At 45.4% G+C, this 23,086-nt stretch overlaps 1 protein-coding gene across 1 annotated transcript in view; it reads right to left on the bottom strand.

Moving 5' to 3' along the window:
* The window catches only part of LOC110437542 (uncharacterized mitochondrial protein AtMg00810-like), an 86,015-nt gene continuing 77,101 nt past the window's right edge, over window positions 14,173-23,086 (bottom strand). Inside the window, exon 3 of the mRNA XM_021466013.1 lies at window positions 14,173-14,388. Within this exon, the coding sequence (XP_021321688.1) occupies window positions 14,173-14,388 (216 nt within the window). The remainder of the gene's footprint in view (window positions 14,389-23,086) is intronic.

Raw genomic sequence — 23,086 nt, 5'->3', positions numbered from 1 at the left:
TTATGCTGATCAGATTAATTATCTTTGTCACTATTCATTACTTTATATATCCTTTATGTGACACTTATCCCTGTATGAAAGAGTTAGATAAATTTTCACAATTATATATGCAATGATAGATACTCAGTCTCATATTCCATTCTATAATCAACATTGATGATTACTAATCCCTTCTCAGTGGTAAAAATATAAATAACGATACCTGGAATACTTCCCGGTTAAAATGCTACATCGGTATTAATCTGTGCGCTTGTAGATCCCATTCATTATTTATTTAGATGAGCAATTGCATATTTCAATACCGCGTCTATCATGTCATGCTGGGGATGACAACTTGGCTTAAGTGGTATGAGAGATAGGTTTGGCATTTTTGGCACCATTATCAGAATTAGAAACTGTCTACTTTTGGTAATGATGTTAAGAATACCCAACAAGCATTTTTGGCACCGTTGCCGGGGAAGGTTGATTACTAATCAGGAATGAATATAGGATTTTGAGTTATCATTTGCATCAGTAATATGATTGAGCTTATCAATTCTCCTATACAGTTTTACCCCGATATTTTTCTATTTTATCTTATGCAGGGGAATGAATGAATAGAAGAGATCTTCCAGGAAATTTTGTTGACAATCCCGAAGCATTATTCAGAAAAACAAGAGCAAAGCTTAAGAAGAGATCATCAACACTTCAGCAAGAAGATCATCGGAACTTGTCTTCAGAATTCGAAGCCATGGCGAACAAATCGATCCGTGAGTTCTCAGCTCCCACTACGAACAACATCCGTACTGGACCTGCTGCAGAGATTGATGACAACTTTGAGCTCAAGCCTGGACTTATCAACATGGTGCAATCCAACCAGTTTTGTGGGAAGGCACACGAAGATGCTAGTGCTCATCTCCAACGCTTCCTGGAGATTTGCAGCACATTCACCATATCAGGAGTCCCCAGAGATGCTATACTACTTCGCCTCTTCCCATTCTCACTGTTAGGAAGAGCGAAGCAGTGGTTCTATGCTACGAAGGAGAAGAATACTACGTGGGCACTCTGCTCCACGAATTTTCTGGCTAAGTTCTTTCCCATGGGCAAGACCAATGCTCTCCATGGGAAGATTACAAGTTTTCAGCAACAACATGATGAATCTGTTCTAGAAGCATGGGAGCGCTTCCAAGACTATATCCTAGAATGTCCCCATCATGGAATGGAGAGTTGGCTATTGAGGTAGACGTTTTATCATGGGCTCGGCAACAGTGCCCGAGAAACCATGGATGTTGTAGCTGGAGGAGCATTCCTATCACTCACCATACCACAAGCCACAGCTCTTGTGGAGAAGATGGCGTCCAACCAAAGCTGGAATGAAAAAAGGATCCAGACACGCAAGAAAGGTGGAGGTATGCATCAGCTCAAGGAGGTAGACATGCTGTCTGCAAAGCTAGACCTGCTCATGAAGAAGCTCGAAGATAGAGCTGGAGATAAGAAAGAAGTTATGCGCATCTATGACTTGTGAGGAGTGTGGAGATACTGGACACTCAGGCAATCGCTGCCCTGAGATGCTTGAGGATGTGAACTACATCAACAACAACAACTACTACTACTACAACTGTCCTCAACAAAATCAAGGTTGGAATCAACAGAGGTCTAACTACTTAGGTAATTATCAAGGTAACAATTCTTACAACAATAATAATAATTTTCCACCTCTGAGAGAGTTAGTGTCTAATCAAGGAAAGCTAATGGATAACCTATCTAAGAAATTGGCATCTAATGATAAAATGCTAGAAAATATAAATAATAGAATGGATAATTTCTCTACTGCCATCAAGAATCAAATTAGCTTTAATAAAATGATTGAATCTCAGTTAAATCAAATAGCTGCTGTTGTTCCTGCTACTAACCCCGGTATACCATCACAACCGGAAAGATTAGAATCTGCAAATCTTGTAGACATGTTTGATGCAGGTAACTGGAGTAACCCCGTCATTGAAGTTACCACTGACCTTCTGCCGGTCAAGAGAGGCGATCTAGGACGCCCCGTCATCCCGATCTCCATCGGCATGGTGGACTTCCCAGAAGCACTCTGTGACTTTGGCTCTAGCGTCAACATTATGCCTAGGGTACTCTATGAAAAATTCTTTACATATCCTTTATTAGAAACAACCATGTGTTTGCAGTTTGTAGATCAGACGTTAAGTTTCCCAAAGGGAATATTGAAGAACCTTTGTGTCCAAGTTGGTACCTTGTACGCCCCAGCAGACTTCGTGGTGATAGAGACCGGTAATGATGAGAGGGCACCCATCATCTTAGGGAGGCCATTCTTAAACACCTCGGGAGCTGTCATCTACGCTAGTGCTGCCAAGATCAGTTTCTACATCAAAGGGAGAAAGGAGACATTTTCCTTCAAGAACAAGACTACACAAATCCTAGACCAATCCAGACGTGAATCAAGGAAGAGGACCAACAGGAGGGACAGGAACAAGCAAGTGTGGACCGAGTCAGCTAAGATGGTCACTGCAGTTCATGGAGGTCAAGATCATCAACTTAAGTCACCATTTTTGACCAAGAAGGATGACCCAGGAATGCCAAGCATTTATTGCTCCATAAATAGATATAACTTCTACAAGACGACTTGCGACACAGGATCGGGTGTCAATATAATGGCCGCAGTCACCTATCGGCTCTTGTTCGGAACCATGCCCTTAAAATCAATATACATTCAACTCCAGATGGCAGATTAGACATTTCAAGAAGTTAAAGGAATAGTAACTGATGTCCCTGTCAAAATAGACGATCATTTTGTCTACACAGACTCTCAGGTTATTGACATGGGAGAAGATGAGTACGATCCACCCATCATCCTTGGAAGACCATTCCTCAGCACCGTTAAAGCAATCATCTACATTGGAACTGGAGAAGTTCATATGCACTTAACCTCAGAGAAGGTACGCTGCTATTTCACTGACCCTAACTATATCGTTGAAGACTCTAAGCAGGTCAGAAAACGACGCAACCGCAGAGGAGGCAAATCATCAAGGACGGATGGGCAGACTATGAAGGAGAAGTGATAAGGTCTGAAGACATACAGTTTACACAAAATTATCCAGAGGAGACCGTAGCACCGAGTAAGGAATTGAAAGAGAAGATAACTATACATGAAGAGGAGGCGCTGCCGGAAGTACCGACTCCGCCACCCAATGAATTCCACGACAACTAGAAAATGAAGAGTCCCGTTCGGAGGACTTAAAAACACCGAATGCCTTGGCAAGAGGTAAACTTGGTAGTTATCCTTTTCCTTTCAATTATTTTAAAATAGTTTGCTTAGTTAAATCAGGTTCATACTATCCTAAAAAGAAAATAAAAATGTTAAAAAACAGTAAGCCCATGTGAGTATACGAGTGGCATAAAACCCATAAGTATATTCACTGTGGTGGCATAAAAATAAAATAAAAATTTCTTTTCTGCTTTATAAAATGAAATATAAAAATAGGGAGTAATATTTATTGAGGAGTCTCAACATGATAAAGGCTAGATATTTATGCTAACACCTAATCAGTTCCGCAAAGCTTTGTTGTCTATTTGAGCTCCACATAATTGAAGAATCAAGAAGACTAGTAGACGGAGGACATTCTAATCGGTGTCAGGATACTGCCGACTTTCAAATACACCTCTGCAACCTACTAGCAACATCAAGAGAAATTACGTTAAAATTTAGCTTGGGGGAGAGCACCCCCATTTATCCCGCTAAGTATTTCTACCTATCTTTATACTTATACTATTTTAAAATATAAATATACATAACTATGGAAAACCAAATAAAGATTTTATGCTTATATATATATGTCTTTTGCTTAGTATGTTTAATAAATAAATAAAGTGGCTATGCTAATCTGAATCTTAATAATAAAACTCTTGCATGGATATGATGAATAGTTGTTCTGCCTAATTTTTAAAATTTGAAGTTCTCTCTCAAGTTTAGACATAGCTGTTATAATTTAAAGCTTGCTCTAAACCTAAACTTGTGGGAAGAAAACTTGATCTAAAGTCTAAGTTGTTAACGAATATGATATGGGAAGGTTGAGCTGCTGTTTATCTGTTCCTACAGATGCTAGAATTCTAGAGAATTTTATCTTTGAAAATCTATAAAATATTACATGATGAGTTCCTGTATGATGAAAGTTTAAATTCCTACCACAGCCATATATAAATGCTTGCTAGACTTTGAGCTACACATTTACTTTTTACTGCTTATGAGCATTGAGTGTGGTCAAGCTATGTAGACCTTTAGGAGCTTGTCATGTGGTTAAATCAAGATTCACTTACACGTTCACTCACACATGCTGCTTCTACTCCGGAAATATCATCCACATATATCCACCCATTTCCATCTCCAGAACCACCCAAAAATATTCTACTTATAATCTGGGAGAGAAGGACGAAAAATATTTCTGTTTTTTCCCCTATGAAATAAACGCTCAAGTTATCTTGTTACTACCATTTGCTATATTATCTCAAGAGATGAGTGCTCTAAAAAAATAAGAAACGAGGAAATAAAAAGGGGCAAGTGCCCGGAACCTCAAAAGAAAAGAGAAGAAAAAGTGAGACGAGAGGTAAAAATGGACAAGTGTCCGATAGTAGAATTAGGGGTACAAGATACCCACCTGAGAGAAAAAGAAAAAAGAGAGCATCTCATTCTCCTCAAAAAGTTTCAAAGAGCAAGAAAGGTATGTATCCCCTCAATAGAGCAATAAGTAGAATTAGATTTTCACCATTGTTATCACCATCATCACCACATACCATTCATTCGCCACACATGCACATCTTGATTTGACTTATTGATTTGTTTCTTTGGATCCATGGTTTGTAAGTATGTATAATAAATGTCTTGTAAGTATGTATATTTTATCTCCCACTTATGAGCTCTAGATATTAAAGCCTTATTAGAGTAGGGTGAGAGAGAAGACAATGTCACTATGCTTCATACCACAAATACTACATATTTTGAGAAAAGGCATATACCATCACTGCCTTGGTAAGGATCCAAAAATACCACAAAAGAGAGATCTAAGAGAGTCATACAAGGAATTTCTGAGTTTTATTTGAAAATCTTCAAAAACTTCAGAGCTATAGCTGATCAAGAATAAGAGACATGGCACTTGATTAGACCGTTCTATCTTTTAACTACTCAAGACAGAAGAGACGGTTACAAGTCCCATGGTGAAAGGCATTACAACAACTTCTGATCCATCGCTGAGATTATCTTTGCTCAGGGACGAGCAAGAGGTAAGCTTGGGGGAGTTTGTTGACGGCCCTTAAGTATCAAATTTAATTCTCAAATAAACAAAGAAAAGGATCCAAATGCAACCAACATCCAGACTTAGGGTTTTATCTGATAGAATTCCACGAGTTTCGGTGTTTGTCTATTTCTGTAGGGGGTTATCAGGAAATACGGAAGAAAGGCCCACACGTCGAGATTACATAGAGATATCAATGTGCCGTGCAATTATCTTACATCTAGAAGACTCCAGAAGCCACGGGAAGGAAGCGGAGGCCGAACAGGGCCTGGCCCTGGGCGCCCGCCCCCCTTCTGAGTCCAATAAGGACTCTCTTTTGGGATCAATCTCCACCGACCTAAAGGATCAAGGATAACCGTTAAATCAATGTCGGTTTGATCTGACGGCCCATATTCACTTGGAGGGACTATAAAACCAGACCCCCTAGCCCCTGGAGGAGAGAGCCTCTCAACCCTAATTCATTATTCTCAAGGGAGAAGAAGCCTCTGATCAAGCCTAGAGCCACCACATCAATTAGATATCTAGATTAGCATAGCTACATAGGATTAGAACTAGAAGGAGTCAATCTTCGATTGGTTTCTGGATCTGTCAAGAGGATTCTTGGTAATTCTCTAATTGTTCTTGTAATTGTTTATCTTTGTTCTTCAATATTATGAATATGACTTTGTTCTACTTCAATATATTGCTTATAACTTTGCTCTACTTGTTTATATTCAAGATTATATTGTTCTTAGTTTATCATGGTTATATACTTGGCTTAGTTAGATTGGATCTATATACATTTTTAGGATCGTATAGCATTTATTCATCGGATCCATGGGTAAATGATAGATATTGTGTAGGTGTGGTGCTTATACCGTATTTATTTGCGATTGTACCCAATATGCCAGATCGTGGGGTAGTTCGTGATAGTGACAGCTTCATTGATTCTTATATAGTCCCCCTCTCGTGTATTGGGCTGGCAGAGCAATATTATTACAGAAGAGTAATTGCTATGTTTCTCATATTCCTTGATAATATCACTATGCATGGGCGTAGTCTTTTCTCACAATGATTGCTAAGTATACTTGCACTAACTATGATAATGCTAGACTGTATAGTTGAGAATAACTTAGGAAATATTCTTGTAGTTCGTTCTAATACCATGCTAATGACTTGCTAGAATATCTAATTGAGGTGCTTATCATATTTATTATGTGGCTAAGTTATGCTGATCAGATTAATTATCTTTGTCACTATTCGTTACTTTATATATCCTTTATGTGACACTTATCCCTGTATGAAAGAGTTAGATAAATGTTGTGAATTATATATGCAATGATAGATACTCAATCTCATATTCCATTCTATAATCAACATTGATGATTACTAATCCGTTCCCAGTGGTAAAAATATAAATAACGATACCTAGAATACTTCCCGGTTAAAATGCTACATTGGTATTAATATGTGCGCTTGCAGATCCCATTCATTATTTATTTAGATGAGCAATTGCATATTTCAATACCACGTCTATCATGTCATGCTGGGGATGACAACTTGGCTTAAGTGATATGAGAGATAGGTTTGGCATTTTTGGCACCGTTATCAGAATTAGAAACTATCTACTTTTGGTAATGATGTTAAGAATACCCAACATTCACCGCTCCTATTGATACTGAAGGATTTCAAGCATTGCTGCTTGTATTCCTCCATGGCTTTTGCCATAGCTTGCTTTTGCTCATCTCTGAGATTGGCCTTCGTCACTGGGATGACGTTCTCCAAGTCGAAATCGGTGTTCGACATATTGATCTTGATCTTGAATCTATCCCACTAGGCGTGCCAAAAGATGTGTTGGTGCAAAAGCTGATCTGCAAACACAAAGGGCTAATACCCGATTCAAACGTTAAGGCGTGCCAGCCGATTTGACCTTACAATCGACAAAGGTGATAATTCGAACACTGAGGTGTTCACGTGGAACTTGAGAACACGCCTAGTTTGACTCGACGAATTCCTAAGAACTTGTAGCAAAAGAGAAAATATGACGAAGTCGTCGAAAAGTAGATGCTGGAATATGAGTAAAAACTTGTGTTTGATGGATTGATAGATGTGTCATTACATTGCCCTAGGGTCTACATTTATACCCTGTCCAAAGAACTACAACCAGACACGATTAGGACTCAAATTCCAAATTAAACAGAAACCGTATACAAAACGAATTCTAATAACTAAGGAAAACATTAAACTATCCCCCGTAACCGATCAGGACACCGCCCTGAATCAATCGGCAACCTCTGCGCTTTTCTTCAGAGTCATCGGCGGATTACCCGTCTACAGTCATCGGCAAACTCCGGCATTGGTCATCAGCACAAATACGTCGCCACTTCTAGACTTGGCCATATCCAGTTGTTTCCCATCGGCAGCCACCTTTATCGGCAACTTCCATGCAGACTAGTCACTACTGCTCCATCTGCCGATCTACATCCCATTTAACTCCAGATGTGTATCAAAAGATATGTATCCAAAAATGGTGTCAACACATTCGACATCAAGTTTCATAAAAAACAAGGCCTATCGGCCCTTGACGATCTTAAACAAAAAGAAAAAACTAACTACAAGGGCCTCACTGCCCTGATTCTCCAGGCCCCTGCGCGCCGAGGGGGGAAGCTCCACTTCAGCGTCGAAGAAGGTGGCCAGGGCGTCTCCCAGGGCGTCCGCGGCGTCACCAAGCTTCTACAGCTCCTCCTAGGCCTCCGCCTCGTCGTCAGGGAGGACATAGCCCTCACAAACCGCCGGCAAATCGATGTCGACGTAGTGAGAGCTCACCACCGCCAGGGCTTTCTTCACCCCGGCATGAAGCGCCTCCCTCATCCTCTCCCCAGCCCGGGAGTACAGAGCCTCAACACGGCTCTGCAAAGACGACCCCGACGCGCTCGCCAGTACACCGAGCCCCTCACATGTCGAGGCGACCACGGCCTCTAGAGCCGAACGGTCCGCCACCTCGACATCAAGTGACTTCTGTAGGGCATCAGCGGCAGAGGCTGCCTCAGCCACCTTCTTCTCCTGCTCTGTTGAAAAACAGAACGAGAAGACAAAAATTAGGAAAATGAATCCAAATGTTAAACAAGCTAAGGTAAAAGACCCAGTTCCTACCTTCCGCCCACTTTCCATTCTCCGTCGAGCTCTGATGCCAGAGGAAGACCTCGCCCTAAGCCACGGAAAGATCGGCCTGGGTTTGGTTAAGGGCAAGGTCTTTCTCGACGAGCAAAGCTTCCAACCGAGCGACCTCACCCGTGTACCTCTCGGCAGCTGCGCTCTGCTCTTGGGACTTCTGGGTACGGTCACTGGCCCTCTTCTCCAAGGGAGCAACCTTTTCCCGGGCTTCCCGAGCCTCGGTCGTGAGATCTGAGCATTTCTGTCGAAGCTCGGCAGAAACCTCACACTCCTTCGCGAGCTCCCCCTCGGCCGCCTCCCGCGCAGCCCTCTCGTCGTCGCAGGCCGCCTAGGCGCCTCGCTCCCCGCGGAGGAACGTCAATTTCTCCAAGGATGCGGCATGGAGCGCCTGCAAAATTAGGTATTATGTGTGGAACCAGTCCAAAGACATAAAACAACACTTCACCAAAGGGACGGAGACCTTACCTGGGCAAACTTAAACATGTCTCGGCTCACGAGCTCGGATGCTCGGTTAATCGCCTCGACGCTGGTGCGCCCGCACTCCTCAAGGCCCCGCCAGAGATAGGCCTCTGACGGGTCGTCCAGCATGAACCTGGCCCTCCCCTCCGGATCATCTGGGTTGCGCCAGATCACAGGACTCTGGCCCTAGGCCATGCTCCCTCCCCCTCCCTTGCGGGGGCCTCGGTTCGGGCCAGCCCCTTCCCGTGAGACCTCTCGGAAGGCACCACATTCAGCACCACCTCGGCCCTGCCCTCCTCGGCCTATCTAGGTTGACCCTGACCTCCTAGCTAGCGTCCCCTAAATGGGGAATAGCCTCGAGGGCCAGGACCGTCCCCTCTGGCTCTTGGGGCCTCGGCGTCCCCGCCTCCTTCGCCGGGGGATCTGGCGTCTTCCCCCTAGTCTCCTGCCCCCCTTCCTCGTGGGAGAGCTCACCCTCTTCGCGGCTCGAGGGGGCAATGACTTGGGCCTCGCTGACCTAGGGGTCGACTGAGCCCCCTCTTCACGGCCTTTAGGAGAGCAAGTACCACTAAAGCCACCTTGTGCTTCCGGCTGAAAGGGAAACAACGTGAATTAGAAGAAAGAGAAAAACAAAAAATCAAAAGAAAGATCAAAAAGCCAGTACATACCTTGCTCGGGGGAAGCACTGTTCTGGGAGCTTGGATCTCCCTGAGCGCCTCTCGGAGCGCTGAGGGTCGTTAGGCGGATCCCCGTCTCCCCAGCAGTTGGCACGGGGGCTTCGACGGTGGACTCGGCCCATGGCGCCTCTGCCGAGCCTTCCACCTCCGCCCCAGGCGCTGGGCAGGGCTCAGTTGGGCCCTCCGGCGCCACCGGCTATGGGGGCATCTCGGATCCGCAGCCTGGCGCCCTTTCCCCCTCTTGGGGACCTAGGGGGACAGAGCCCTCTTGCGGGGCTCCATCCTCTTCATCGTCAACAATAATATAGGGGGCGATTCTTTCGCCCCCCGGTGCCTGAGACCCCTCGGGGGCCTCCAACCCCCCTCAGGCCCTTAACCCCTCTGGGATCTCAATCGCCCCACCAACAGGGGGGATCACGTCGTCCTCCTCCTCGTCCACCAACTCGTTGAGCCAGTGCGTATCTCCCCCGCCCTCTATCTCCGAGACCAAAGTCTCGGGAGACTCTAGCGCGGGGAGCCCTGCCTTCTCGGCCTCGCGGCGGTTCATGTTGGCGGTCTCGCGGCGCTGCGCCTTCCTCGCGCTCTTCGCCTTCTATGCCTACTTGGCCCTCTTCTGCTCCTCGTTCTGGGCCCGATTCCTGGCTCGGAGCTCCTTGTTCTCCGAGACTAGGGGCAGGGAGTCCTTGACGATCCACATTCCCTGCAAACGAGTGGCAATCGAAGCTAAGGCAAGGAAGAAGAGAAACGGGCACAAAATCAAAGACAAAAGCAGAGTCTTACCAGAGAAATGTAGCCCTTCTCGGGGCGCATCGGCACCACCCGGGAATCCTTCAGATCTGGGTGTGTGGTCCTCGAGAGCCGGGTGGTTATCTCCGTTGCCGACACTGGCGTTTCCAGCATCCGCGTCCCAACCCAGGGGACCTCCCGGGTCATCTCCCACATGAACGCCCTCCGCTGCGCTAACGCCGTCGCCACCGTAGCCGCGGTAACCCTGGCTTGACGAAGCTTCTCAAGCCCCACAAGAAGGGGACTGAGCCTCTTCTAGTCCTCCATCTTCCCGGTGTACTGTGGGAGCAGCCCACCATCATTCCGGAGGTAGAACCACCCGTTCTGCCACCCCCGGTTTGATGTTGGCATGTTGCTCCGGATGTACAGGTGGGAGCGCGACTGGCGGAGCTACAACGTGCAACCGCAGCCCGCAGGGGCTTCTTCTCCCCTCCCTCATTGCGGGAGGACAACTCTGCCTTGAAAAGGTGAAGCCAGAGGTTCCAGTGGGAAGGGACCCCCAGGAACCCCTCGCACACCGTGGTGAAGACGGCCACCTACATCACGGAGTTAGGGTTGAGGTTGTGCAGCTCCACCCCATAGTGGTGAAGAATGGCTTGGATGAGCCGGCCGACGGGTGCTCCAAACCGCCACTCCAGGAAAGACAGGAAGCAAACCACATAGCTCGGAGGCGGGTTTGGCTCCCTGTCGCTCACCGGGGGAACGATCCACTCCGACGACCCCTCATCCGTGATAGGGCGGAGGAGTCCTCCCTTCACACGCGCCTCCAGCGCTGCCCTGGTCGTGTTGTAGGGGTACCAGGCGTCGTCACCGGCCATCACTGCGGGCGAAGGAGGATGCTTGCAAGATAATGTCGAGAAGGCGGCGGCAAAAAGATTAGGAGGCAAGAGCGTTTTGGGGGCAAGGGGAGGTAGAAAGGGAATAGGACCCCCATGGCTGCTTTTATAGAAGGAGCGCGCCGCGGCTTCACCTCCCACGCAGAAGATCAACGGCGAAAAGAGCAACCGTCGCTCTCTCTCTAATCAGGTGAAAAAACCAAAGCGCATAGTTCTCCCGATTCTCACGCGTACTGCGCCCACGCGCGCATTAATTTTGCAGGCAATGCGTCACATCCGGCTCAGGCGCAACAGCACGGTCGTTCTGACTCCCATGCGAGTCACCTCAAAAGGGGCGCCCTAAAAAGTCATGTTAGGGCGGTTCCTTCCAGGGCAAGCGGCGCCCGACCCCCCGCTGCGCCCGAGCCGAGCAGCAAGGCGGTTCCTTCCAAGGCAAACTCCGTCTAGCCCGACCCCCCTGGTGCAACCGGTCAAAAAACCTCTTAAAGGTAAAAAATTCCCAGGCCATGGGCACCTACATTCCAGAGGTTGAGAGACTGACCCATCAAATGGGTTCGAACAGTCGCCTCAGGATGACCGAGCGAGGGATGACTGAGGATGAGCACAATAGAGGCTATGGTCCGAGCGCCCCAAGCGATCGGCGCATCTTTTCCAGTCATATCCGAGACCCATGCGGGTGTCACGCGAGTGGGATCCCATCGAGGGAGGCACCGAGCCCACAGAACCTAACGAACGGTTCCGACATCCACCGTGACTGCCCTCGGGTACTTTGAGATGTGCCCATAGGGCCACCAGCCGACCCCTATCGAATGGGGCTCAGGCATCCACTTGGATTTACTCACCTGCAGCTCTCAGGGAGTGTGGATACTCGCCCATCGAGGGTAGTACGGCATCTTCCATCCCTCCTCCGAGCGAAAGGACGAATGAGGGGCGTAACGACAAGACGAGAAAGAACCTGATCGACCCTTGTGGGGAAAGGGCTCGGGGGCTCCCTCGCATAAAGGGAACAGCCACTACGTGCAAAGAACACGCAACCTATCCCTCGAATACTCCCGACTCCAACACTCAAGGGTAAAAGCCTTTGAAGGAATAACACCATTCCTCCAAAAGGCTCAGGGGCTACACCTGGCGGATGCGCTCGTGCGCACCCTCCGAAGGAAAAAAGTAGCTCCAAAGCAACTAAAATTGTCCCATAAAAGAGAGCCTCTGAAGGGGAGCGTTCACCCCTCCAAAGGCTCGGGGGCTACTATTGGGTACAATAAAAAGGGATACCCAAATTAAAGGAATAAAAAATACAAAAAAGGGGAATAAGGCAGATCACCCAAGATCACCAGGGCTCGGGCGTGGGTTCCGCCTCGCCCGACCCCTTGGCCTCAAGCGCAAGCTCTAGCTCGACCGACCCCTTGGCCTCAGGCGTAAGTACCGCCTCGCCCGACCCCTCTTAGGCTCGGGCGCAAACACCGCCTCTCCCGAGCCCCCATCTCGGAGCTGGGCTTCCAAGCACGGTGGTCGTACCCTCGACATGACATGCGCTGTGATCCCCATACTGCGGCGGGGCATGGCAACAACTATTCCAACCACCCCAGCCACTGTAGCCTTACCTCTTTCACTATGCAGCCTTACCTCTTTTACTGTGAAATACCACCTCACAGTAAAAGAGGTATCGAAGAGATTAACCAGTGCCACTCTTGGCTATCTTCTACTATTACAAGACATGTAGCAGTATCAGCGATCCGACCCCCACGACCTCAACAGGGCTCGGCAACCCTCCACAGGAGTAACCATGCTGCCAGCCATACTCCAAGGACGGGATGGGCAAGCTTCTACAGGGTCGAGACTGTGGCTTCACCATTCACCAGAAGGAGATCGCCGGTCGACACATGTAAAAACCCTATGTCCCCTTATGACTATAAAAGGGGAACCAAGCCCCTTTTATAGTCATAAGGGGACATGTGCTCACAACACTAGAACTCCAAACATGTGCTCACAACACTAGAACTCCAAACAAGACCACACACATTCAGAGTAGCAAGTAGTGCTCTGTCCACCACATAAAGTTGAGACCTGGGACTTAGCCCTCTCTCGCAACCTGCTTGTACACCCCTACTATAAGCACCTTTGGGTGCAAGGCAATACAGACCCCCGATCTCACACTAGACGTAGGGCACCCTTAGCCCGATCCAGTATAAACCCTCTATGTTCCACTTGCATCACCATCCGGGTTTAGGAAGACACACAGACTTATACTCGTTAGTGTCTAGACCACGAGTCTAGACGCTGACAGATAGGATATTTGATTTCTTGCTATAGGAGGGGCAAATTAAATTGTCACCTAATCATGTGATTCCATCGGCAGAAGAGTTGAAGAAGATCAAGTATTGCAAGTGGCATAATGCAACATCACACAGCACAAATGAGTGTAAGGTGTTTAGGCAACAATTGCAATCGGCTATAGAATCTAGGAGGATTAAGTTTGAGAATTCCAAAGCTTAGAAGCCAATGAAGATTGATGAACACCCTTTTTCTGCAAACATGCTGGATGCCAAGGGTAAAACTAATGTCTTAACATCTGAAGCAGCTGAGAAGAGCGCATCGGTAGATCCCCAACATCAGATCACTACCAATGATGCCAAGGGCAAAGGCTTTATCCAGAAGGGCAGCAGCTCTGGAAGGCCTCCTCGATCTGGTATTGTGATCACTGATAGGCGGCATCGGGAGACATGGCAGCAACGAGAAGATCGGTATCGCCATTAGCAAGAGGATCGACGCCGAGAGGAAGAAAGACGCCGACAAGAGTGGAATCAGCATAAACATCACTGGAATTGCCCATTCTTTATTCACTGCTGGGAGCAAAATATCAAGTTACCGACTGTCAGAGACTGTCCTGAGTGCAACGGTTATAATCGGCATGATCGGTTAGATCGACAATTCCAGAACAATGATCGACGCTTTAATGAGCTGATGAGGGGGAGGATGTCAGTTCACGATCGACTGGGGGGCATGCTCAGCGTGCATGACAGGCTTGGTGAATGTGTCAGGCATTTTCCAAGGAACCAAGAGGAGCTTGAAGAGATGGCAAATGCACAGGTGCCCGATGAATTTATTTTCTGCAGGGATGCTAACACTCATCAGGTGGAATAAAGGGAGGTTCGCTATCAACCAGTGCAAAAGACACAGCTTCCCCAATGGTGTCTAGAAGGGTTAACCAGGACACAAAAAAGCAGGATACAACGGGAAAGGCAAGAAGAATTAAGTAGGGAAGAGAGTTCTTCTGATTCAGAGAATCGGCAGCAATCAAATCCCAAGGGAAAAGGACCATCGGCAGATGTTAACATGGTGTTTATGTTGCCGATGGAGTTTCTTGCACCTTTCAGTGATGATGAAGGGGTAGATTTCCATGACCAAATAGCCCAGTTGGCTTTTGATCCAATGACGGCTATCTTCGAAAAACCTTCCGATGATGAAAGGTAGCATCTTAAAGCTCTGTTTGTCGAAGGCAGGGTTGATGGGCAGCCGATTTCCAAGATACTCATTGATGGAGGGGCTGCAATCAACATTATGTCGTATGCGGTATATCAGAAACTTGGCAAAGGAGATCAAGATTTGACCAAGATCGATGTGATGTTGAAAGATTTTGAGGGGAATGTGTCTCCAATTTAGGGGGCCATATGTGTTGAACTGACCATCGGCAGCAAGACTTTGCCGACAACTTTCTTTGTCATCTGTGGGAATGGTGCATATAATTTGCTACTAGGAAGAGATTGGATCCAGGCCAATTGTTGTATTCCTTCTACAATGCACTAGTGCCTTGTTCAGTGGGTAGGTGACAAAATTGAGATTGTTTCGGGAGATTCTTCATATGTCATTGCATCGGCAGGGTCAGATACTTATGAGAGAACCAGATGCATTTCAGGAGAAGTTTGGGAGAAAGATTTCCTCAAGGTTGCCGATTATGAAATTCCACAGAGCCAAACAGTCGGTTCTGATGAGGAATTTTAATGGATAGGTTCGTCGATGATGAAAAATTAGGACAGGGGTTTACATCGGTGGATGATCTAGTAGAAGTAGATATATGTAATGGTGATAGACCAAGGCCTACTTTTATTAGTGCTAAGTTAGATTCTGCGTGTAAGCAACAATTAACCGATTTGTTAAAGGAATATAAAGATTGCTTTGCTTGGGATTATACCGAGATGCCTGGTTTAGACCGATCGATCGTTGAACATCGGTTGCCTATTAAGTCTGGTTTTCGGCCGCATCAGCAACCAGCACGTCGATGCAAACCTAATATCCTACCTGATATTAAGGCCGAAATAACCAAACTTATTGAAGCTAAGTTTATTCGGCAATGTCGGTATGCCGAATGGATTTCTAATGTTGTCCATGTTTATAAAAAGAATGGAAAGCTTCGTGTTTGCATTGACTTTAGGAATCTCAATAAAGCTATGTCGATGGATGGTTATCCAATGTCAGTTGCTGATCTGTTGGTTGATGCTGCAGCTGGACATCAGATTATTAGTTTTATGGATGGCAATGCAAGATACAATCAAATATTCATGGCTGAAGAGGATATTCCCAAGACCGCATTTAGATGTCCTGGTCATGTTGGATTGTTTGAATGGATAGTTATGACTTTTGGTTTGAAAAATGCTGGTGCTACTTATTAGAGGGCCATGAATTTTATCTTCCACGAGTTCATCGGCAAGTTGGTGGAGATCTATATTGATGATGTGGTGGTTAAGTCTGGGAATTTCATAAAGCATTTGGTCGATCTAAGAAAGGTGTTGGAGTGCACAAGGAAGCATGGTTTAAAAATGAACCCTAATAAATGTGCATTTGGTGTATCGGCAGGACAGTTTCTTGGTTTCATGGTGCATCAAAGAGGAATTGAAATTAGTACGAGATCTATTGATGCCATCAACAAAATAGTTACTCCCACCAATAAAACTAAACTTCAATCATTGATCGGCAAGATTAATTTTATCACACAATTTATATCTAATCTATCAGGTAAGATTTGTGTTTTTAGCCCTTTGCTTAAGTTAAAAGCCGATCAAGAATTTGTGTGGGTAAAGGAGCAACAATGAGCCTTGGATGAAATCAAGAATTATTTGGCAAATCCTCCAGTTTTGGTTCCACCTCAACAAGGAAAGCCTTTCAAATTGTATTTGTCTACCGATGATATGGTCATCGGTTCAGCTCTCATTCAAGAATTCGAAGGAAAGGAGCATGTAGTTTACTATCTAAGCAGAAGATTGGTGGATGCTGAGACAAGGTATTCGGCCATTGAAAAATTATGCTTATGCTTATACTTTTCTTGTGTCAAATTGAGACATTACTTGCTATCGGCCGAGTGCACTGTTCTATGCAAAGATGATGTAGTTTGGTACATGTTATCAATGCCAATAATGAGTGGTAGAATCGGCAAGTGGATATTAGCATTGTCGGAGTTTGATCTACGCTACGAATCAACTAAAGTGGTTAAAGGGCAGATTATGGCCGATTTTGTAACTCAGCATTCTGGTGTGGTGGATGCTTTGGAAATTGTTCCTTGGACGCTCTTCTTTGATGGATCTATATGTGATCAGGGGACAGGAATCAGTATAGTTCTAATTTCTCCTCTGGGAAAGAAATATGAGTTTTCTTTACCGATTGTTGCCACCTCAACAAATAATCAAGCTGAGTACCAAGCTTTAATCAAGGGATTAGAGTTATTAAAGGAGGTTCATGCTGATGCTGTTGAAATTTTCGGTGATTCTATGCTCGTTATAAACTAGTTGGCTGGAAGTTATGAATGCCGAAGTGAGGTTTTGATAGCCTATTATGAAAGATGTGTACAACTGTTAAAGGAATTCAAGGATTTCCGATTAGAGCATATTCCTCGGTTACATAATGTAGAAGCCAATCGATTGGCTCAGCATGCCTCGAGATATCAACCCATCTTGGACATATTATCGGCAGTCAGTGCCAACGATTGGAGGAAAGAAATTATTGATTATTTAAAAGATCCATCCAAAAAGGTTGAGAGACGTGTTAGGTTTCAAGCTACAAAGTATGTACTCCTCGAGGAAGAGTTATATTACCGAACGATCGATGGAGTCTTTCTTAAGTGTTTCGGTGATGATGAATCTAGAAGCTTGATGGGTGAAATTCATGAAGGAGTGTGTGGAGCACATCAATCGGCTTTTAAGATGAAATGGATGATTCAGAGGAATGGATATTATTGGCCAACAATACTTGAAGATTCCTTTAAGTATTTCGAAGGATGTCAAGGGTGTCAGAAGTTTGGCAATATCCAAAGGGCAACCGCATCGACTATGAATCATATTATCAAACCTTTGCCATTCCGAGGATGAGCTATTGATCTCATCGGTCAGATTTATCCACCATCAAGCAAAGGGCATAAGTTTATCTTAGTTGCCACTGATTATTTCACCAAGTGGGTTGAGGCTATTCCCTTGAAGAAAGTAACATCGACTAATATGATTGATTTTGTAAAGGAACATATTGTTTACCGATTTGGTATTCCCCAAACAATAACTACCGATCAGGGTACTATGTTTACATCAGGGGAGTTTGATGAGTTTGCAATCGGTATGGGGATTAAGGTGTTGAATTCTTCTCCTTACTATGCTCAAGCTAATGGGCAGGCCGAGGCTTCTAACAAAGGGATTATTAAGCTCATTAAGCGGAAGATTGAAGAAAATCCTAAGAGATGACATACATTGTTAAATGAAGCCTTATGGTCGTATCGGATGGCGTGTCATGATTCAACGAAAGTATCACCCTATTAATTGGTGTATGGACATGATGTGGTATTGCCATGGGAAATTAAAACTAGTTCCAGGCGGGTCTTTTCTAAGGATCAACTAACTGCCGATGACTATGCTACTTTGATGAAAGATGAGTTGGATAATTTAGCAGGGCATCAGTTAAGAGGTTTAATTAGCATAGAAGAAAATAAAAAGAGAGTTGCTAAATGGTATGATAAAAAGGTAAAGGCCAAGGAGTTTGTCGATGGAGATTTGGTATGGAAGTTGATTCCACCGATTGGGACTAAAAGCTCAAAGTTTGGAAAGTGGTCTCCTAATTGGGAGGGTCCTTATCATATAAATCGATCTGCTCCTGGCAATGCTTATATTTTAGAAACCCTCGAAGGAGTTGAATTCCCTAGAGCTTTAAATGGAAAATATTTGAAGAAATGCTACCCGAGTATCTGGATTGATGCATGAAAATTTAGATGCCGATAACAGTCCTATCGGCTGGAAAAAATGTTGAGTGTATTTGGAGCAATGTATGGAGTTTTAGTGCCGATAACAATCCAATTGGCTAGACCAAAATGATTGAAGTTTTTGAAAACAGAACTAAACAAGTTATCGATGAAAAGTTCACAGATTCAGTAGAGTCTGGATGGCCGAGATTGCGCGCAGACGAATCTGGTTGGCCTCTTCTACTTCTCGAGTGTCTTCATCACCAGAGCCCTCTACTGGCTTCAGCTTCTTTTTCATGTGCAATGCTTTGTGGGCTTGGATGTCTCTTTCTTGCTGAAGAGTCTTGAGTGTGTGGGGCAGCTGGCTTTCTTCCTGTTGAGCTTGAGTCAGGGCCTCTTCCACTTGCTTAAGTTCAGCTAACAGGGCTTCTCTTTTTGCCGATACATTGGAAATCTTTTATTTCAGCTCATTCCCTGAGGACTGTAGAACGCCGATGCTCTTGTGTTTCTCATCGGCAGCATGCTTTACTTGCAGCAAGTCCTCTGTGAGCCGGGTATAAGCAGCTCTATCGACAAGGCGCTGGGTAGCCTTCTGATACTGGAGTTGGCGACTTTCTAGGTGGGCAGCTGGGTAGCCTTCTTCTGCATCGGCTGGAATTTGGCCACGGAGGGTCTTGAATATGACTTTGGCTGGATCAAAATCATCCACTAGCTAATAAGTCTTCCAACTTGGCCTTAATCTCTGCCGATGTGATTCCAACTGCCTGAGAGGAGCTTGCTTCTTCGCCTTCATCATCGGAGATGTCGATGGCAAAAGAGAGTAGGCTGTCTAGGGAGTCTTGCTCCTAGAAAAGGAAGAAGATAAGTTACTCAAGATTAAGTGTTGATAATGCGAAGTTTGGAAAATTGGATAACTTACCTGCTTTAGGGTGATTTCCTGTCTCTAACGTGAAGATGCAGCTGATACTATAGTTTGATCAGCTGGGGTTGCCGATGGAATGACTTCAGCTGAAAAGCTACGAGGATGATTATAGCTTATAAATAAATTCATTAGTTTTAATTCTGTGATCAGTACTTTACCTTGAGGAAGTATGGTGATGGTCTTTTCTAGAGGGATGACCGATGATGTGCCCAGATCAACTGGATCGGCAATCTGTTCAGATACATCGGCTGGTGTTTCTTGTGGCTGGGGTACTGATCGAGGGGGAGAAGGTGCTTCTTGCGTCTAGAGCTCCGATTGAGAAGGAGAAGATGCTATTTGGATTGGTGATACTGGACGAGTTGGAGAGGGTGGTATTGTCTTCTGACGCTTTGACTGGGTCTTGGTGCTTTTCGGACCTTTTCTCTTGGTTGGAGCTTGACTGGGCTGGGGGGCATCGGCACTTGATGTTTGGGCGCTCTTGGTCTTTGCCGATTTGCTGGTCTGCTGTTACAACAACTAAAAATGTCATGAGTTGAAATATAAAAGGATATTGGTGGAGTTTTTTGCTAAAGAATAAAAGTTACCGATGAAGTTCCCGTTGCAGCCGATGTACCCTGAAAAGATAATGTGAGTATGGGATGAAATCGGTATAAATAAAGAAAATTAAGAGTTTACCTTAAAAGCCTGTGCCAGAGTGGCAGCAGCGACCGATGGAGATGTTTTCGACAGTTTGGTGGTCGTCTTTTTGAAGCGTACATTGCGATGCATCAGAGTCGCTAGACTTGGCGCATTGCGGCCGATCAGAGAAATTGGGCCTGATTGAAGAAGTTCGATCGGCCTCCCACTTCTGCTAATTGTCAGCCCTAGGTCATCGACCTACTAAAACGTGTTGGTGCAAAAGTGAATCTGCAAACACAAAGGGCTAATACCCGATTCAAACATTAAGGCGTGCCAGCCGATTTGACCTTACAACCGATAATGGTGATAACTCAAATACTTTGGTCCTGACAACAGCGATGCGCCCGGATGCCACGGCCAAGAGGTATTCACGTAGAACTTGAGAATTCGTCGAGTTTGACCCAATGAACTCATAAGAACTCGTAAGTAAAGAGAAAATATGCGAGTTGACGAAGTCGTCGAAAGTAGATGCAAGAATATATGTAAAAACTTGTGTTTCTTTGATTGTGTTGTTCTTCTTACATCGCTATCAGGTCCATATTTATACCCTGTCCTAAAGAGTTACAACCAGGTATGACTAGGATTCTAATTCCAAACTTAGCAGAATCCGTATACAAAACAAACTGTAATAACTATGGAAATCATTAATCTACCTATCCTAGGCGATCGGCACACTACCACCATTTTCCCGACGATTCCTACGCCCTCCTCCACTATCATCGGTACATCATCCTCCATCGGCATCGGCAATTGTTAACATCAGCCATCGGCACAGATCAATCATTACACCTAGACTTGGCCATATTCTGCTGCTTTACCATCGGCATCATAACCCATCGGCAACTCCTCTGTCAACCAGTCATTACTTTTTCTCCTACCGATCCACATTTCATTAACTTCCCAGATACGTGTCCAAAAACGGTGTCAACACATGCCCCCCAATTTCGGAGTATAAAGTCATTAATGCTCCGAAATTCTCTCCTAATAATGACATCATTTTTCACAACTATTTCCTTCTGATAGCAATTAATTGCTAAATCCAAACAACCTTAACCCGGATCTCCAGCATGCACCTCGAATTTCTCAACTGCTCGAACCAAATCTCCTAAACACCCGCTCATCGGCAACTTTTCCGTTAGAGTGGACTGCCGATGAGCCAACCAGGAGATCCCGCACAGTAAAATATCTCCTAAAATCATGACCGCTTCCTATCAAATCACTTGTACAATCCCTTGATTACCATGCGAACAGTTACCATATCCACCTACACACCCTCAAATTTCATAGATATGGCAAAGAGATAAGTCAGAAATGCCCCTGCTCATTTTACCCTATAAATACTTCCTTCCTTGGTACTCTTTCTCCACCTTGTCATCCTGCATCCTCGAAACCCATCTCTCTAGCGGCGACATTGTTGAAGAGCCCAACAACTTCAACAAAAATCTTCCCCAACGGTTCTTCAAGTCTCCAGTCTTCTTCTACCCCCCGAAGAAATGGCCGTCAACTTCATCGTCCCTAAGGTTAATCTATTCCCATCTTTCCTCTCTCTATCGTACTTTTTACCTTTTTGCAAGTCTGCTGACTTAGCATTTTCTTTCTTCTTTTTCTCTGTTCTTCCAATCTTCAAACCTTTTAGGAATTGAGCGAAAAAATTGTCATCCCCACCGAGCAACCTCATCTCCAATGCCTCGGTCCATTGGGTGACCCAGATCCCACTTATTTGATCAACGCAGAAACCAATAGAATACCCTTTAGGGCCAAAAATTTTTCATTAGATCTATGGAAAGATACCTTTCGATCCTGGCCAAGTTCCACCAAGGGATGGAAGGATTGGTTCTTAAGAGTCAGCAATTCGAATGAAGTACACTGGTGTGAACGCAAACTAGATCAGTGTATCAGGCTATCTATTGCCGATATGGATAGAAATGAATCACTACTGATAGCCGCCTCATACTTCTGGTCAGATACTCTCAATGCTTTCCTTTTTAACCATGGCCCTGCTTCTCCCACTCTTACCGATGTACTCATGCTCACTGGCTTAGACATTGCAACTGCCAATGATGGTCATTTGTTCGACCGCAAAGCCGAACGAAAAGTTGAAACCCGCAACATCGGCGGCTGGTCAGGGTATATCCAGAAATACCAGAGAACAGGACTAGTTGGGCAAAGGGAACACGCCACATTTCTGAACATGTGGCTGGACAAGTTCGTCTTCTGTGGCTGATCGGTAGGACCAACCTCCGTCTACTTATCGGTAGCAGAAAGGTTAGCTGATGGTGGCCGATTCCCTCTTAGCTGATACCTGCTAGGTTCTGCTTATCACCTCCTCCACCAAGTGACTGAGAAGCTCGTGTTAGGTGAACCCATCGGCAACCTAGGAGGCCCCTGGTGGTTCATCAACATGTGGCTTAATGTCCACATGCACAAACGCCTTCGGTTCAATTTCTTCGCACAGCAATTCCCCAGAGATATTGCCGAAGATTATTTACTGACCGATGATGAATTGGCAACTCGCCCACCCCTCAATTATGGTGAGGCTGCTATAGTTCTTCCCAGCACCGGCTGTAATGAAAACCAAATCGGCCGATTCTTCCAAACCTTGTACGATGGCCTTACCAAAGATCAGCGAGCATGGATGCCTTGCGAAGATCCAGAAACTAGGTTCCCGCTCACCTTCCACCCTTTCGACGATGCTCTCAATAAAGATAATGACTTAATGATGGCAATCATCACTCCGAGGGTCATCCCAGTGAACACCTTTGGTAGTGGGAAAAACACCAACCCCACCTATGAGTTGTACAACCCATCGGCACTAGCTCGCCAACTAGCTTTTGGCCAACTGCCGATCAGACTCTGTTATGCCGATGTGGTGAAACCAAGGGAGATTATAACCAGTGGCCATGAGTGCATAAGGATAGCTCAGCTTCAGCCAAATGTCGATGCGACGGACATCGATCTTTCGGCCTAGGTACCAGCTCTCTTTATTACCCAGCTGTACAAACATTGGTGGGAGGAATGGAAGGAGCACTTGTTCAACGCATCGGCCCACACATACCGCGGCATGATTGACCCCAACTACA

Source organism: Sorghum bicolor, chromosome 8 (genome assembly GCF_000003195.3).
Source record: "Sorghum bicolor cultivar BTx623 chromosome 8, Sorghum_bicolor_NCBIv3, whole genome shotgun sequence".
Lineage (NCBI taxonomy): Eukaryota > Viridiplantae > Streptophyta > Magnoliopsida > Poales > Poaceae > Sorghum > Sorghum bicolor.
This window is presented reverse-complemented; position numbering and strand designations above follow the sequence as displayed.